The following is a 19876-nucleotide window of genomic DNA, read 5'->3' on the forward strand; positions in this document are numbered from 1 at the left end:
CCACTTAGCATTTTAAGTTTAAGTCTAGAAGTCCTACAAATTCCTAGTTCGCTTAAATTAATGCTCTGATACCAACTGTGACATCCCCAAAATCACGCCTAGAAAATATCGTTTTAATTTATGTTTTTAAAATAATTTCATAGTAAATCCATTGATTTAAAAGAGTTGCAGAATTTGTTCCCAAAACAAAATATGATAAAATAAAGTTTATCAAAACATTTCATCAAGAGATGCATTTTCATTATATAACAATATTCAGGATGTCATGTTCCGATAAACAGACCAAAAGCATAAACAACAAAAGATAGACCATACAACAGTTACATATAACAACTGGTCTAATATCAAAAGATCTTGATAAGTCATCCAACTTATGCTCTCGCGCCATTACCTGTAATACAACAAAACTGAGCGGGTCAGGCTTGGGAGCCTGGTGAGCATATAGGGTTTTCAACCCACAGTAAATAATTATATTTATTTTCACCAACCAACAATAACCCGATTACCCATTCCCGTTATCCTCAATTTACGTACCTAAAACAACATCTATCTCAAGGGACCTAATATAGGATTTTCATCGGGATGGACATTACTGCTAAGGGGTTTCCTCAATAATAGATATCCTAAAGGCAACCATAAGGGGGATAGAGTACACCGGTGAACACATCGTTCACAACACCTACAAGTTATGAGCCTGCTAAGGGGTTTTAGTAAGTGTATCTCTAGGTTTGTTTCCCTGCTTGTGTTTGGGTTATAGTATCAAACATTGTCATATGACATTTGCATACTGTGAGTTACTGGGTGGTTAGTGAAAGGTCGTTTCCCTTTTTGTTGGTTTGGAGCGTTCAATGTTATTCGGTTCTGTGGTCGAGATCGGTTCAGGGACGTGATGCGGAAGGTATACAATCAAGATTGGTGACTCAGCCATTGCGCTTGAGTTGGCTTTTGGAAGCAATAGGGGAAGTGGTCTGCTGCTGAGGCTTTGGACTAGACATCGGTTATTTGGACTTCAAGATATAAGTGTGACATCATTTTAAGGCGTCCGAGATTATTAGTTTCGCTAGGATTCGGGAACTGTTCGTCTGATGTTTAGGAGTTGTGTCATATTTTGGGGTTTGGTCTAGTAATAGGACACTAGCACAAGTAAGCAGTAGGTTGTCAACAGTTTGGGTATTAAAGAGTAAAAAGGATTGGGAATCCTTCAAATCTCATGTATTGTGAAGACTTATCCGAATCTAAGTGGGGGCGAAACGCTCAGATATTCAAGACAGGGGCAGGTATAAGACCGGGATGAGGTTCTCATCCCCATCGAGGAAAATGGCAGTCCAAGTGGCTATTTGGTTTGAGGGTTGTGTAAGTTTGGAATTCGGTAAAACTCCCCGTCATGTGAATCGTATCTCCTTGGGGCTTGATAACATAATTTGGGAAAACAGGTCGAGGATCTAATCATGAATTGAGTTCAGTTCGGGTGTTTGGTCGAGTGTGTGCTCGACTTTGTATGCGTTTTGAATTGATAGATTATGGGTAAGGCATTGGGTTGCGGTTGTGTTGGGGTGAAACTGTTGTAAGACTACGGGGGAACCGTAACATTCACTAATGGTCGGTTTGGGTGAAAGTGTTGTAAGACTATCGGGGAGCCGCAACAGTCACTAATGGTCAGTTAGGATGAAAGTGTTGTAAGACTACGGGGGAGCCATAACATTCACTCATGGTCAGGAGGGTGAAAGTGTTGTAAGACTATGGAGGAGCTGTAGCATTCACCAGTGACTACAAACAAAATTACATTTAGTGGCACAAGTTTATAGTGGATTTTATGCCACTAAATTATGTTTTTAGTGGCATATATTGTTTTTGTGCCACTAATTGAAAATTCCAAATTTACCGCTTTGATTCCGCCAAAATTAAAATGGTAAATGACACAAAAAACACTTTTTTTACACAGACATTCGATTTTGACACCATGTTTTTTTTGGGTCAATTTGGACACTGTGTTTTCCAATTTGTTACAATTATGACCACTTGACCGGTTAACCAGGTTAAATGCTGACGTAACATGATGACGTATCAGTTTTGATGACGTGGCATGCTGACATGATATGCTGACGTGTCAAAATTGATTTTTTTCCCACAAAAACACTAAGTTTTCACTTTTTTTCGTTTTTGACACCAAGTTTAATTTTTTATTTCAATTTTGACACTATGTTTTTTTTGTTCCAATCGAACATCATTTATCAAATTTTGTTCAATTTTGTCTATTTTCCATTTGAAACCATATAAATATATTTTTTTTATTACATTTTAAACTGCATAAACATATTTTTTTTGTTTAAAAACCACATTTTTATTTAAATACAAGGTGTTTTTTTTTTCTTACATTCAAAGCATTAATTATATTATGAAAATCAAACTAACCATAAGTTTCTAATAAGATGTAAAAATTTGATGGGTTATAAATTTGATATCCGAGTTTTAATCGACTACACGCCTACAAACCTCTAAACACATTTTAAAGTTGCATATTTAGTATAAAATACAATTTTTATATAACTAATACATATTTATACATAAAAATATGGGTTGAGTGTAAAAAAATGCATTTATACAAAACTATGGTTTTTAAATGAAAAAAAAACATATTTATACAGTTTAAATGTATTAAAAAATATTTATACAGTTTCAAATAGAAAATTGTCAACATTGAACAAAATTGGAAAAAATGATGTTTGATTTGGAACAAAAAAACATAGTGTCAAAGTTGAAAGAAAAAATTAAACTTAGTGTCAAAATCGAAAAAATTGAAAACTTGGTGTTTTTTGTGAGAAAAAAATTCAATTTTGACACGTCAGCATATCATGTCAGCATGCCACGTCATCAAAACTGACACGTCATCATGCAACATGGTTAACCGGTCAAGTGGTCAGAATTATAACAAATTGGAAAACACAGTGTCAAAATTGGAAAAAAAAAAAAACCAATATCAAAATCGAATTTCTGTGTAAAAAAAAATGTTTTTTTTTTTTTTTTTTTTTTTTTTTTTTTTTTTTCGGTTTACCCAAATTAAAATCTTTCCGCCAACCCAAAGTTTCAATACCGCCAAATAGTTCTATTATTTCTTATCTTTTTGCCCTAATTTTATGTAGAACCCTTCGATTCCCACCGAAGCGCATTATCATCAACGAACACCACCAGTGATGTATGTGGCATTCAAGGACATAATGTGATTATTAAGCGAAGCCATGGATTCAAGTATGTACCTTCTTTCTGGATCTATTCTCGATTCCTAGTCAATTTTTGTTTTGTTTATGTGTTTTCCCGATTCTTTATCCACGCCTATTTTCTTCAAGATTTCTTCTCCTAAATTCAAAACTAGTTCTTAAACCATCGAGTTTTTTTTTATTTTTTTTTTTTATTTTTTTTATTTATTTATTTTATTTTTATCTTTCTCCTTTTCTTTTAGCTGTCCACGAATTTTCTCCTGATGCATTCTTTCTTATTTTTATAATTTTCAAGATATCAGTCACTTTCCTTCCGACTTTCAATTCTAGGGTTTCGTCTAGGCGGTGGCTATATAACAACCGATCTGAAACAAAAAGAAATTGAATGGTAATCTTGGTTCCTTTATTCTCTATGATAATTGTTTCAGTTTTCGTCTTTACTGGTACCAATACTCAAAATTCTCACCCAATTTAGTGTGAAAATTTTAAAATAATCGTTTAAACAATAAATCTAAGTTTTTTGTGTGATATCTAGGATGTTGAGCAAGACAGGGAAAGCATAGTACAGGAGTAGTGTGGAATGTAGATAAAAACTTTAATCGTCAACATATAAGACATCAAGTTATACAGCTTTTTGGTAAGGTTTTCATTTGATAGTTTGTTTTTTTAATTTAATAAGTTTATTTTCACTAATAAATGCCTCTTAACTCCTGCAATCATGATAGTTTCTTGATTCATTTTTAAATTTAAACATTTGTTATTGTTTATTTATTTATTGAATTCTTTTTTCTATTTATTATTTTGTGGGATGCTCCAGGCAGTTAGCGTTTAACTTTTCATTCCAAAAGTCTTCATCTTTTATTGTATTCACGATGGCTTAATTTATATATCAAGATTATGCGTGAAACTTCATTTTAAAAATCTTGATTTTTTGTTTGCAATGTAGGAATGAAATGAAGCATTTCTTCTTGTTAGCTAGTTTTCATTCCATAGCGGGATGTTTTTTTGCACGCTTTTTTGGATGAAGAAGGTTGGGTTCCTGTTAATATAATAGCAACCTTCAAGAAAGTGAGTATTCTGGATATACAAATTGATTCCCCCCCTTTTTTGCATCAACCATCTATGGAAGTAATTAAAATTTAGTTTATGACGCGTCATGGTATTTTTGGTTATTGATACTTCAGTAGACAAGTGATATTATGTTGTTTAGGACTTATTTTGTATTGTATTAATATAGGTGTATGAGCATATGTATTTTGTTTTGATCACATGACTAAGTTTCATATACTTTAAGTTGCAGGGTGAGAGGATGAGGAAATGAAATGAGGGCATGAAATGTGTTCTTCCAAGTTGATTCGTTGGCATCATAGCTTTGGGGTACTGGATTGAAATGGGTTCTACCAAGCTCCATTAGTCAAGATTTATGTTTTAGGTGTTACTAGGACAAAGTTAGACTTGTTAAGCTTTTTGGAACGTATTTTCTGTTAATTACTAAGAATATTGTTGTAAAACAATTTAAGTTTTAATTAAAGTTATGCTTTTGCATTTTCCATTTATTATCTTAATTGTTTTTTTTTATCATTTTATATTCCATAAATTTTATAAAAAAATTGTACCTAATTTTCAGTTATATATGTTTTTAGGTAAAGAAATTGCTTTTAATTTAGCAATTTAGTTACATATAAAAAGTGTTAAAAAAAACTGAGAAGTGTTATAGTGGCATAAACAAAAGGGCCACTAAAACCCAAAAGAACTACAACGACACAACAAAAAAGTGCCACTAAAGGCCTTTAGTGTTAGCACTTCTAGTGACACTTTTTTTTTGTGCCGTTGATTCCCAAGGGGGCATTTAGTGACACTTTTTTGGTTTTTAGCGGCTGATGGGATGTCAAGCCCACCAAGCAAATCACACCCTTTGATTGCTAAATAAACGTAATATAATGGCAAAGAGGGGTATCGATCCTCGGGGAAATGGTTGTATTTAATTACCAATGCAATTCAATAGAACTAGTGAAATTAATCTAACTAACTACAATTAAACAATAAGGGGGGGGGGGGGGGGTTGTTGATTACTTGAAAACTAAAATATTTAAATAACTAAGAACCTTGCAATTAAGCAAGTCGATGAGATGCTCAAAGGTTGGAAATAATTGGTTAACTAAAGCAATTCAACACAATGAACATTTGCGTGTTTATCATTAGGATCTAATGCAAAGCTTATCTTTCATCCCAAATTGGTTATAGCAATCATGAAGCATGATATGCCAAGATTCCTCATAGGTAGTATGGAGGTTGGGGAAGCCCACAACACACCTTCTTAATTGAGATCAAGGGCCAATTGAAGCAATTAATCCCAAGAGATCAATTAGCCTTAAGAATGAAGGAATCCCCAATTCCTAGAGGATGTCAAATGCTTACACAACCATAAAGGAGTTATGATTCATAAGCTAGAGATGATTTCTACCATCATAAAGCCTTTGTTCTAGATAAATTCAATGATCCAATGCAAAATCAATGAAATAAATCAACCATTGCTCAATCAAACACTAAGCTCATGATCAAAGCAATCAATTAAGCATAAGAATTGCAAACTAGAATCATAAACATGGAATAAATTGATAATCAACATAAATCCTTCAAAACCCACAAACATTCATTGGTTTTCAGCTAAAGTTAACCAAATAAGAGTATTAGCCACTTATGGCAACAAAGTAACAAGAACAATAATCTAATTGCATAAAGAAACTACCTAAGATTTGGAAAGATGAAAGGAAATGATTTCTAGCTCCCAAAATCGCCTCTTGCAGGTCTCCAATGGTGGAAAATCGTGAATGAGCTTCTAGATCTGATCCCCAAGGGTTATGGAAAGCCAAATGACCAAAATGCCCAAACTGGGCAGTTGCGCGGGTACCCGCGCGACGAAAATTCCACCCGCGCAAATGTTGCTGTAATACTATTGGTCCACCAAGCCACTCCACCCTTCCACTACCAAAGATTCCTTTGGTCCCCCTCCTTGTCCATGTAATTTGAAATGCACCAATCATCATTTAGCCACCAAATGGATGCTCCAAGCCCAAAATTTGAATTTTATGATCCATTTTCACAAGCCCAAATGATCCAAGCCAATAACTTTCAAAGCCCAATTCTTCTTCTTTGATTCCGCCAAGCCCAATAATGCCTCGGGAGACCACTAAGCCCGTCTCCAATCAACCCGCCACCGCAACAAGCACCGAAAAACCTACAAAATATCTCATGCAACATAACAAGCACCCGATATGATCCATACTAAAGAAAAATAAATAAATTACAATGCATTAATGATAAAAAGATCTAAAAATCTAAAATAAACTAATAAAAATAAGGAAATAAAATAAGCTATCAGCGACACTTTTTCTGTGCCACTAAACGTTAATTTATTTGTAGCGAGTAGTTAGATAGTATGGAAAGTGTTGTAAGTCTGCGGGGGAGTCGTAACATTCACAAACGACCAAATAGTGTGGGAGTTGCAGAACGACTGCAGGGTAGCCGTGGCATTCACGAATTTGTTCAGATGACTTAGGCCAGGGTGGGCCAGTTCGCAAGATTGTGAGTAGGTCACGACATAATTCAATCAGGAAACGTTAGGTCGAAGGAGACCGAGTATGATGCAAGACTACAATTATTCTGGTAACATTCACCTTTTTGCGTTGTATTCAGTGGCGACAGGTTGTCAGCCTATCATGATCGGATGGATAAAAGGATTGAAGGAGCCATAAGTAGCGATATAGATAGGGCAGTTATTGTCAGATGAGGTATCCTTCGGAGGTCATGTGGGACTGTTGTACGTGTGATTCTGGCTCAACAATCGGGTAGTGTCCGATGTTCCGGATAGTTGGTAGACAAGCTGGGACCAGGGAGGTTCCGGTTGTTCTTAAGGAAAGCAACTATGTGGCAACAAGAGGAGTTGGAGTGGTTTTAGTGATTTGGGGTTCGTGTGTGGAGTTGCCTGTCATTCGGGGCATATACTAAGTTGTTTACAGTTGGACTAAATAATATCATAATTGGAATAGCCAGTTGGGAGATAAATGCAGTGAACTCGGTAATGATTCGATATGGGCGGTCTGTCGGGGAGACATACAATCTCGAGACTTCAGAATTCGGACTGAGTAGAAGTGATCATGATGTAAGGAATTCGTTTATCTTCGGGTTTTAGAACCCTACGAGGGCAGGTTCTGGTTTCCTTGGAAAGGCTAAGGAATGCTTGTGGTTGTAGCCGTGTTGCTCAAGTTATTTGGCGTGTCAGGAGTGGTAAGGAATGATTTCGAGGACAAAATCTAGTTTAAGTGGGGGAGAGTTGTATCAATCCGTTTGAAATTGAGTAAATAAATAATAAACTCTAAAGCCCCAAGATGTCATTTTTATTATTATTTTATAACTAAATCAATAATATTTAGTGGGGTGTTGGTTTTGGGGAGCCAAATGATATATTTTTTGATGTTAGGGGTTAAAAGTATAAGTTCCGGATTTAAAGGATTTCAAAAGTCAGGGGGTGCTTGGTAAATATTAGGACTTAAATTGAAAGAACTTTGGAGCGATATGGTTAAATGGTAACTTCTGGGACTTGAATTGTGATGAATCTTAGACGTTAGGGGCTGTTTTGTTAATTATAGCCTTGATTTGAGAAGGATCTTAAGGAGAGGGACTAAATGCGTGAAATGTGCATAAGTTTAGATGGGGTACGAAATTTGAACCCGGTAGTCTTCTCTTCCATCTTAAGATCGATATTTCCTAACCCTAACCCTAATTCTATACTAGTCGCCATCGTTTGGGAGTCCTCCAGCCACCACCTGCAAACCGAGTCCGAGCACCACTAGGTCCGCTGCTACCTGTCACCGAGCGCCGCCATCCATAACCTCATTGTCGGACGTCGCGGGCCGTCAGAAGAGCACCGATACCGAAGTTATGGAGTTGTGAATGGCGAGTTGTAGGTTGTGAGCATCCAGGAAGTTTCCGGTAGACCTAACCGCCACCTCTCTCTCCTCCCTGTCGTTCCTCTCGGTTTGGACGCCGTAAACGTCATTGATGTTGGCGGAGGCTATTATGCTGCTGTGGTCATCAACTCCGACGATGTTACCGTTGAGGAGGTGGTTGGGTGAAGGTACGTTCAATTATTTATGTGCTATAGGTGTTTGTGTGATTGTATGAGCCATATTTAGCCTGTAAACCAAGGAAGACCCGCTACCACCACCGTAAGGTGGTGGCTGCCATCTCTTTTGCCTCCACTAGCCATCGGGGGGGGGGGGGGTGTACGTGATTTGGTGTGTGTGTGTGAGCATAAGTCATGAGTTTAATTTTGTATGGATTTTCTTGGCCAGGAAAACGAAGAAAACTCATCACCACCTCCTGCTACTACTGTTCCGCCACCTTCTGTCGTCGTTTCGCCACTGCTAGCCACTAGGGTTGGAAAAAAGCCCCGTACCCAATGGGGAACCCGAAACCCGCACCCGTTTTGACTGGGGAATCCCCAGGTTGACCTGGGATGGGGAATACCCGAATAGAAAAAGTGGGGATGGGGATGGGGATAGGGATACCCTTAATCCCCGACCCTGGACCCGCCCTCGACATATATTTATATATAAAAATAATACATAACATATATTTATAGTATAATTTATAATACATAAAATTTGATCTAAGTAACCTAACTCATTAGTAATTATTTGGTTGCAATTATACTTTTTGGTTTTTCTTTTATATAATTTAAACTCGTGTATATATATATTTTTCTCTTTGGTTGACCTATTTTACCTTAAATATCAATCTGATAATTTTTTTCTACTTGATTTTTCATGTATGTATTTAAATTTGGTAGAAAATTTATTTATATTTTTATGCAATTTATGGGTACTTATATATTTTATAAAATCTTTAAACTTATGTTGGTAAAATTGAAATATAAAGTTTTTTCTTACGTAAAAGTTTGCATGTTAAAAGAGAAAAAGAAATCCCCGTTTCCCCATTGGGGGTGGGGATGGGTGTTTATTTATATTCCCCGATGGGGATGGGGATTGGAATGAGGATTCGAGGATAGGGATGGGGATTGTGGTCCCCTGTGTTCCCCGCCCCCGTTGCCATCTCTACTAGCCACCATCCTGGGTGGTTGTGGGCTTTCGGGTGCGTTTGGATCGACGTTTAGAGTGCTTTGGGTGTTGCTTTGGCCCAAGATCATAACCACCACCACCGTAAGGTGGTGGCTGCTGCCGTGAACCATCGCCAACCACCACTACCCGAGGTGGTAGTGGGTGGTGGTACCCGACTTGATTAGAGTTTAATTAATATAAACACTTAACTATTGGATTAATTGGTTTTGTGATTGGTTGGAAAACCCTAATTAGGGTTTAGAAAACCCTAATTTTGGGAATATGTATTTTGGATTTGTCGGGACCTGCGTTGGACCATTGGTTTTGGAATTTTGAACTATGCCCGACCAAGTTTGGTCTAGTGGAGTAATGGACTTAATGGATTAAGTCCTTAATGGGTTAAGCAGGAACAGTTACCCCTAATCGTCATTTTATGTGAAAAATCCTAATTGGGTTTGGGTTCTTATTGGGCCATTTCTTGGATAACCTTGTTGTGGGCCTTTGTGGGCCAAATGGAGAATATGTTATGAACTAAGGAAATTATTGGGCTTTAGGATAAGGCCCATTAAAGATGCTTGGGCCCAATTTGGAAAATTGAGCCATAATTGGGCCTTGAGGATTGTTAGCTACTAGGTTATCAGAATGCTAAGTGTTAGGACTAGAGTAAATGGTTAAGCCTTAAGATAAGCCCATGTAGAGGTTTGGGCCCAATTTGGAAAATTAGGCCATATGTTGGGCCTTGATTGATTATTTGGCTTTGGGCTTCAGAGTTTGAGTTTGGGCCTTTGTTTTGAACCAAACTAGGTTAGGGGTAAGAGAGTCTCTTTACCCAAAATATGGAGTTGTGGTTATGCATTAGAACCATTGGGTGTCATTTTGATGTTAACAGTTCGAGAATCTGTCAACCAGCAATATGAGTCTTCAGCCGTGTCAGGTGAGTCTCCTCACCATACCAATGGTTCTAAGGCATCAAACTGGCCCATTTATTTAGTTGTGATGATTATTGTGAATGTGCTATCGATACATTATGTATTTATGTGAAGACCATGCGGGGGTTCCCATGACAATTACTTATATGTTGTATGCTAGTTGATTGTGTGATATTTGGTATGCTAGTTGTCTTTGTGATACTTGCATGGAAGACCTCGGGGGGTTCCTGGGGCACCTAGATGTAAGACCTTGGAGGGTTTCCACGGCATCCTAGGTAAAGACCTCGGGGGGTTCCTGAGGCACTAGGGTTTAAGACCTTGGAGGGTTTCCATGACATCCTTAGGTAAGACCATGTGGGGTTCCCATGACATTGTGCTAAGACCATGTGGGGGTTCCCATGACACCCGGTGTAAGACCCTGGAGGGTTTCCAGGGTATCCTTATATGTTTGCATGTTTAACTCATATGTTTGTATGTGTGATTTATGTAACAGTGGGCTAAGACCCTGGAGGGTTTCCAGGGCACCCGAAGTAAGACCCTGGAGGGTTTCCAGGGCATCCCTATATGTTATATTCATGACTTGTGTAGTTGGTACAATTTGTGTGAGTATGTGTGTAAGACCCTGGAGGGTTTTCACGACATCCTATGTATGCGTTATATTGCTTATGTGATTGATATGGTTTATGTAGTTGTTATAGCTAGTATGTATTATGTGGTTATGTGGATTGTGCGGGGTATGCTCTGGGGAACTCACTAAGTTTCATGTTTATAGTTTTGTTTATTGTTTCAGGTATTATCGGTTTGGAAATGAAGGGCCCAGCTTGAACGCAGCACACACACCCGTGTTTTCCGCATTATGCGTTTTTGGGATGAACTCTGATAAATGTTTTTAATTAGCAATGTTTTCGAATACTTGGATTTAAAGATATCTGTGTTTTGACTATAATAAAAATGAAAATTTTACCCTTGATTTTTGGGTTGTTACAGAGGGGATGATGTTAAGATTCAACATTGGAGGATCTACTTGTAATTTATGATAGATGTAGGGTTAACGTTGTAAATATATTAGAGTTAGTTAGAAACCATTGGACGTTCCTTTCTTTCACTATATATGTACTGAGTTATATTTTAATCAAAGCATTAGCTCATTACAATTTTTTCTCCTTCATTTCATACATTCATATTGTTAGAACATACTTGATTAGTGTCGATATATCATATGGTTGACTTGTTATGTTTTGTTTGGATTTTGTATTCGATTATTGGTGTTGTTCACTTCGAAATGTTTTGGGGCCATGAATATTTCATCAAATTCCCACACATTAATGTCACCGTAATTTTAATAAAAGTGTCTCGCTTACTTTTACCAACATATTTACTAGTTATCAAGGTTCTAAATGGCGTGATACGTGGCGTGGCGGCAAGGCCAAACCTCAAGCTTAACGAGCCATGGCGAGCCATGACGTTTTTCAAGGCGTGATGTAAGGCGGCGATTTTGTATTAATATAAAATTATATTACCATATAAATATAAATTTATATTAAATATAACTACTTTTTAGAAGTGTTAGATCAATAACTAATAACAAAAAGTTAACAAAAACTACAATACTTGTATCTCCGATTTGAAAAGACATAACAAAGAGCAAAAAACTGTGTCTCAAACGAAAAAACACACGTCATAACACGCCATAACGCGCCATATCACGCCTTGCCACGCGCCACGCCTAACAGCAACGTTATGAAGTTTTTTGTAACGACGAAGCCACGCCTCATGCCATGGCACGCCTTGACGCGCCTTTTAGAACACTGATTGTTATGCTTACTTGTAATGTTACTTGGATTAAGAATACAAGAAAACACCAAAAAATGGTACCCGTGTTGAACTTATTTGGTAATATCTTGAAATGTCTTGTATATAATGTTACAGTTATATACAAGTTATATACATGTAACTATGTTCTGGTAAAATGTCTTGTATACATGATTGGTCATTGTCATATTAATTGTGCAACAACTCCTTAAAGGGGTTGGGGCATGCAATAAAAAAAATGTTTCGGTTAGCAATATTATTGTAACGAGATAGAACATAGAAAAAAAAAATATATAAACTTTGCATACTATGACCAGTAATATGGACTTTCAGGTGTTATGATTTATCGTTAATGCGAACTGATGGATCGTACACATGAGAAATAGTTGACAATGCAAATATGACCTTAACCTTTAATGAATTTTGGTTTTAGCATCAATGTAATGAAAATTGAAATACATGAAAACAAATATAGTACAATATGCATTAATGAAAACAATATAAAGGGAGTGTATGTAAATAACACTCGAACGATTTAAGTGAAACATATTTATGTTAGTTATTAATATAATACTTAACGATAAGATTTGTATAGTTTCGGTAATATGGGTTTTAACACTTAATGAAATTTGTTTTTAGTATATGTAATCACAATGACAACAACATAAAGAGAATACATGTAAAAAGCATTAAGATGTTTTAAATTAAAATATTATAAAAAGACAAATGAGACAAATTTAAAAAATATATTACTATTTTATGAGACTCCCAATCATAACATCAAGAATCAAGTGATGAAGAAGGAAAGAATGTAGCAATGTCAAAATCACATCTTCAAACGTCAAAAGGAGAGGATTTGTGTACACATTTGAGCTTTAACTTTGGTTGACTAAGAAAGTAATAAGGGATACACTTTTATCATAATTTCTTTAAAAAAAAATACAAAGAAACATATATTAAGGGGGTGTTTGGATAGGAAAAAAAAAAGATGTGTTTATTGTTTATTCTCACAATAAGCTAATTTGAGTGTTTGGATAAAATCCAGCTTATTAAGCTAAATAAGCTAATTTTAATAGGCATCTCTCCCCATGCTTATTGTTTATTGCTTATTCCCACCATAAATAAGCAATAAACAATAAACTAATAAGTTAATCCAAACACCCCTTAAGGTTGCGTTTTTTTTTTCACATAATTCTAAAGGAATTAGAAAAAATTGAAAATTAAAATCTAATTGAGGTCACGTTCGTGTTACCAAAGGACTAGAATTAGATTTCCATAATTACCATTTAATTCTCCATTTGCCACCTTGCTCAAGAATGTAAATTCAATTCATTATCCTTATTTTAAATTACACAATTATCCTCCTATTATATATATACTAGTTGTGATACCCGTATAATATACGGGTTAATTAAAACAAAATGTTAAATACAAATGATTAAACAAAAAGTTTATTTTAATTTAAAATTTGAAATAAGTATAAATTTAAAAAATGAAAAAATTATATTAAAATTATGTATTTAGTTGTCAGACCCGTGTATTAAATGTGTTAATTATAACAAAATTTTAAATACAAAAGTTTCAGTTGTAAATTTATTTAAAATTGAAATTGAAGTTTGAAATTTGAATTTTAAAATTTGAAATTAAGTTATTATGGTATGTTTAATTTATAGAAACTAAATTAATGGAATATATTCAATAATGATAAATAAAGTAAATGACAAGTGGAAATAAATATCTCAAAATTATGACAAAATGACATGTGGCATAATGCATGAGAGTGTGACAAGTGGCAAAAAACATTCATTTATTAGTGACGATATATATATATATATATATATATATATATATATATATATATATATATATATATATATATATATATATATATATATATATATATATATATATTATCTACATGATTTCGGCCTTGTTTTTTTTCCAAGTGATTTTGTTGTATCCCCTCTTTTTACCATTTATGTTTGTTTTTACTACTTATCTTTGTTTTCTTGGAGAAGATGAGACAAAAGTCCTTAAATTATTTAAAATCCAAAATTACTAACCACTAATTTCATAAAATCATGTTGACAAACTATTTAGTTTTTTACTTTTATCTACATTTCTATTTGATAATTTTTTTTTAACGATCAATTAATTATTTTGTATACTATTAACAAGTACCAATTAATTTTTTTTAAACGACAAACTAACTAATCTATTCCTAAATAACCACCTATGTCTCCATCAAGACTTGAACCTTTGACCTCTCAAATGAGAAAGTCACTCCATACCGCTAGGCCATTGGCCTTTTGGTAACAAGTACCAATTAATTACAATTGAACTTGCAACAATTCAAACTATTAATGTCCACTTTTACACCATTATCGACTATTGTCTTTAAAGTGTAAAAGTTTTCTTTTGTGGGAAATGATAAGGAAATGGCTCGAACTAATCTAACTAGAAGGAAACATATAATGTGTATGTGTTCAACACAATATATGACATTTATTTTTTTAATTTAAATTTTGTAGAAGAGTTCAATAAAAATGTTGTAATTAAATAAAACTTCGTCATGTCTATTAAAAAATATGATTATTTACAAAAATCATTAAGGGTATTTATGTCATTAAAAATTTTATTTAACGGTTCCTTTCTGAAATCAGCAAACCAAACATAAAATAAATTTCATTCTATGTCAACCAAACGCACTGTAGCTTCTAATACATTCACATTCCAATTCTTTCCAATTCCATTTCTTTTGATAGATTTCGTTCCTTTCAAAAACATTCTGCAAACCAAACTCTTGTTAAGAGATTAATTTACTATGTTTGTTTACCCACTATCAAATATCACAAATTTGTAACCACTTAATATTTAAACACTTTAAATATAATAAAGCTAATAACCTAGTTTTCAAATTAAATGTTAATCGGAATGTTTGGTAACTGTCTCCATTGTAGGGTTCTTTTTTTTTTTTTTTTTTAATAATTTCGATCAAGTTTTTAGTTTCTTGCTAGAACGTTCTAAATATATGAATCTTTAGTTTTTCAAAAAAAAAAAAAAAAAAAAAGAACCTCATGTTGATTCTTTTCAAGATTGAATTTATAGATGACCTGTGGTTATTATTTTTTATTTTTTTACCATCTTTTTTTATAAAATAATTGTCAGGTCAATTATCATTATATAGGTACGGGGTGGTTCAATCTCATTGAATGCTATTTTTATTGTTATGAGCAACATCTATCTCTAGCATAAGAGATAATCGTACAATTCATACATCTGTAGTCCTAGACTGCAATTTCATTAACATAGTGGGCTATATATTGATTACCACAATATTTTGAGAACCTACGAATTCGGGGCGTTTGTTCTTAGTGAGGATGGGACGATGTTAAAATGTAAAATTATGTTATTGTTAGGTAACGCATTTGCTATTCTTTATTGTTTGATAACATATTTGCTATTGCTTTTAGGATTATCATCAAATTATGTTTTTGCGGATTTAACAATTAAAAATAGATCATCGCATAATAACACAAAAGAAAAATAGTAACAAGTTTATCATTGGTTAAATAGTTTTGCAGCTATCATAAACAATAGTTTCCCTATAGGAAACTACTTAATTTCTTCTTCGAATTTGATTATTTTGATCAATAAAAGATATTTAAGTTGATTTTTTGCAAATACTTAAAAAGTAACAAGCTTGACCTTGTTCTTATTAGTTGTTATAATTAGACATGACAACATACCGGATTTTAATCCTGATTCGATCCAAACCTATAAAAATTATAAGAGTTGGATCTTAATTTGTGATTCATTTACATGTTAATGACCCGTACCCGTTAACATTTTTATTAAAACGATCCGCTCCGTTTATAGCATATCCCATATAAAATATTACAATTATAGTACTTAATTTCCTCGATCGTTTCTTTTTAATTCCAAATCCAAATCCCAAAGGCCAAACACCTAAACGAATGACCAACTACCAAGGAGGTGAGGACTTGATGAGTCATTTTCGTTTCGGTTTTCCAGACCCCACTTCCATTTATAAATCATCGATCAACAATTTGAAGCTCTGACCCCATAAATTGCATCCAACTCTACGATTGTATTCAACAATCTTACATACGCATTCACAAGTCACACCTTAATGTTGAATCGTACATCCAGTCCTCAAGGGACAATCGATTTTATGTAAAAAAAAAAGACAGCTATCACATTGAATTCATACGGTTTCACCGGGCCTCAAGTGCTTTTTGAGTTTTTAACTAAAACATGGAAATAGATTTTTGGAGTTTTGTACATTAGGATAGTGGTTATAAGAAAAGATATATTTTTGGAGTTGACACGTCATATTTTTGAATATCGAATATGTATTTTAATTTGATATCTATATTGTCTTTTATAGTAGACATTTATTTTATATGATTCATGTTATATTTCATACATAATACTTTGTCTAATGCATAATAATTGTGTAATGAGACGAATATCCATTGATTCGGTGAATAATGGTATGAGTTCGATTATTCAAAATCTTACTTGTCCGTTCTACTTATAGCATCATTTTATGTTGGTGTTAACATAAAATGTGTAGTTTTTTCAATACAATTTGTGTTAGCTAGTAAACGGAATTTTAATTTATACAGACAACAAAAATTACCGACTAAAATGATATTTTAATTTTGTAATAAAATGATTTAGTATGTCGTAAGCATTTAAAATAAGTTTTAAACAACTTTCAACTTATTTGTCTAATTTCATTTGTTTTATTGTAGCTAGATTTTTAATTTTGTTCCATAAAAGAGAAAAATTATTAAATAAAAAATCGTAGATTTTCTTTTACAAATGTGTGCATCAAAAATACATATCTTTTATCTAACACAATATTTTTTTTTAAAAGTGGTAAAATGAATCGATCAGATGAAATTAGCATCTATATTTCCCAGTCCAAAAAACTTGTATATATTTTACAATCTTTCGGTAACAAGCCATAATTAACTTCAATCAACTAAAAGTCTAAAATGTTATTGGACCAGATTGTTATCGTTAAACAATAACAAAAAGGATTAAATTTGAAAATGATAAACTTTAAAGATTAATGGATCATGTTTTCTTTGGTGGAAGAAGAATAAATAAATATTAAATAACTAGATAAAGAAGAAGATGGAATGATGGATAATTGAAAATTTCCCACGACTTGAGCACATCGGAGACACCCAACATGACAAAAGATCCATCGGCATACGAGAACAACACTCGGAATCATGGAATGTTTGGTTGTCATGTGGAATTTTTAATTTAATGCATGTCTTTAGTTTTAATAAACACTAATTTCAAAACTATGAACGTGAGTTTAATATATACTTTGTTCATTTCTTTTGTAAACAATTAGTATTATTAGAAAATAACAATTAAAAAAATAATATTTAAATGGAATTTAAAAAAAAAAAAAAAGTTATTTTGAAATTTTGAAGATGAATAAGTTATAGACTTGACTAAATGATAAATGCGAAAATTTTAGGTAACCAAATTTACTACCGCAATAATGAAATTTGAACGAGATTTTCTTGATTCTTTCCTAACTATACGCCAATAATGTGCCACCAAGTTATAGTAACCATTTTCTAACCACGATTTATCTAATTTATAATTTATGCAATAAATCCTATATTAAAGTCAATCTAATTTGAGATACTTCAATTATAATAATTTATATATCAAGCAATAACACCTTATTAATAATCACATAGAATTATAATTATAATAATTTATATATCAAGCAATAACACCTTATTAATAATCACATAGAATTATAATTATAATAATTTATATATCAAGCAATAACACCTTATTAATAATCACATAGAATTATAATAATTTATATATCAAGCAATAACACCTTATCAATAATCACATAGAATGATTTTAAGGGATGAATATAATAGTTTTAAGGGATTTAAGCTTATTAAAGATTGTCATTGTTAACTTTAAACATCATAAATAAATATAGAAAATCATAGAATGATTTTCGTAATTACAAATCAAAAATAAAAAATCAAAATCCCACTCTTTGCTAAATCCACTCTTGCCCTAAACGAATTTCGGAGTGGTAATAGCAAAAGATGGAGTTTCCATAAATAGCTAAAAAGTAAGTTAATTTACAGTTATACCCCTGAGAGCCATCGGAAAAGCTCGCTAATCTCTTCTCCGATTCTACCATGACCCGCCTCAAAGTCGTCGACGATGTCACTCCGGCGACTGCTTCCGGTAAAGAACCTTCCAGAACCACGGAACGACTGAGTACGTGAAGAGAGAGAAAGAGAAACACGGTCCATGTAATCTCGCAGCCAATTACGCCTTCCACTGCCGCCGCCCGCAGCCACCTCCGCTGCCAAATTCTGTCCCGGCGGTTCCGGAGTTGTAGAATCCTTGTCGACTGAAGTACAGTCGGAAATTCCTCTCCGGTGCGTTGATTCGACGGGAATCTCGTAGCCGTCATCGAGCACGTAGTCATACGAGCCAACGGAGTACGACCTACGGGCTGAATCAGATGGCTCTCGACGCTGGCTAATAGTTCCGATCTCAATACGAAAACTACTGTTACTTCTATTTCCACCGACTCTACCTCCGGCGCCGCCGGATGCCGCAGCAATTTTGTTAAGCACATCGTCTTCGGTAGGGTTTACCGTCGACCGGCAGAGCGGACATGTCTGGTTAGACTTAAGCCAAGCATCAATACACTGTGCGTGAAACGCATGACAGCATAATGGAAGCAGTCGGAGTTGATCTATACCTTTAAACTTCGATAAACACACGGCGCAGTCTCCACCGGCGATATTTCCGGTGAGTGAAGAAAACGTAAAGAGCGGGAGCGACTCCACCCCATTATTACCTACACTAATCACGTGATGATGCACGTGTTCGTTTTCAGTTCTATTGTCGGAGACGACGTCGTCGGTCGGGGAAAAGGTAGTACGGAAGGAGCGGTTGCAGCGGCGTGAGAGGAAGCGGATGAGGAGGTAGATGGCGGCTGAGACAATAATGGCGGAAGAGACAACAATCATTACTATGATTACTGAAGATGTCGACGACGAGGAGGAGGAAGGAGAAGATGAGTGGTGGTGTTGGTGTGGTACAGTGCCGCCATTGTTGTAAACTTGAGGAATGTTGATGCCTGTAGTGGTTGGGTTGGATTCAGTGGAGAGTAATGGAGGCGGAGGGGTTCCGATATCCATTTGATTATGGAAGGAAGGGGGAGGAGGCGGTGGTGGTGGGTGGGGGTGATCAATGTAAGGCGGAGTTAATGAAGGCGCAGTACCGATGAAGGTGATGTGATTATTAATGCGTGCTCTGGTTTTGGTGGTGTTGGTCCAGCTTTTGACTTACACGTGACATGCACGTGATAATGTTGTTGCCGGGCCGGGTTAGTATTTTTGTTTTGCTTATAAATGGGTTTTGGAACCCTCTCGCCTCTCGGTCTCCATATATCACACATCAAAAGAAATTCGATCTATAGTTATGAACTTTGGGCTAAATTAGATTTTTAGTCTTTATTTTCTTTTATTGATTTTTATAGATATGTTTTTGAAAGATTAAAATTTAGAAATGTTATCTAGTTTTCCGGTTTTAGCAATGAAAGAAAAAGAGAAAGATTGAAAGTAAGGAGAAAAAATAAAAGAAAAGATTGTGTAAAAAAAGTAATTTGTATTTACCGAGTTGATGCATTTAAACAAGAAGTGATTGTGTGTTTGCAAAAGAAAGAAGAAAGTCATCACACCTCCTATGAAACCATTGA

The 19876-nt window shown here is 34.5% G+C and overlaps 1 protein-coding gene and 1 long non-coding RNA gene across 3 annotated transcripts; one reads left to right on the forward strand and one right to left on the reverse strand.

The window, feature by feature from the left end:
* The first annotated feature begins 3080 nt into the window (after window positions 1-3080).
* On the forward strand, window positions 3081-4767 carry LOC111898660 (uncharacterized). Of its 2 annotated transcripts, none has more exons than XR_002852656.3 (5): window positions 3081-3246; window positions 3511-3603; window positions 3751-3852; window positions 4162-4283; window positions 4510-4767. It is a non-coding gene; the product is annotated as an uncharacterized LOC111898660 (long non-coding RNA). The 2 variants fall into 2 exon arrangements; XR_002852657.3 differs by having other exon boundaries at window positions 3083-3246; window positions 4516-4767.
* Window positions 4768-18014: 13247 nt separating this feature from the next.
* On the reverse strand, window positions 18015-19491 carry LOC111898649 (E3 ubiquitin-protein ligase ATL4). The gene has a single exon (XM_023894552.3). It carries the CDS (start codon window positions 19314-19316, stop codon window positions 18246-18248), a length of 1071 nt encoding a protein of 356 aa, XP_023750320.1. The 5' UTR covers window positions 19317-19491; the 3' UTR covers window positions 18015-18245.
* Window positions 19492-19876: the final 385 nt, after the last annotated feature.

The sequence above is a fragment of the Lactuca sativa genome, chromosome 4 (assembly GCF_002870075.4).
Source record: "Lactuca sativa cultivar Salinas chromosome 4, Lsat_Salinas_v11, whole genome shotgun sequence".
Classification (NCBI taxonomy): domain Eukaryota; kingdom Viridiplantae; phylum Streptophyta; class Magnoliopsida; order Asterales; family Asteraceae; genus Lactuca; species Lactuca sativa.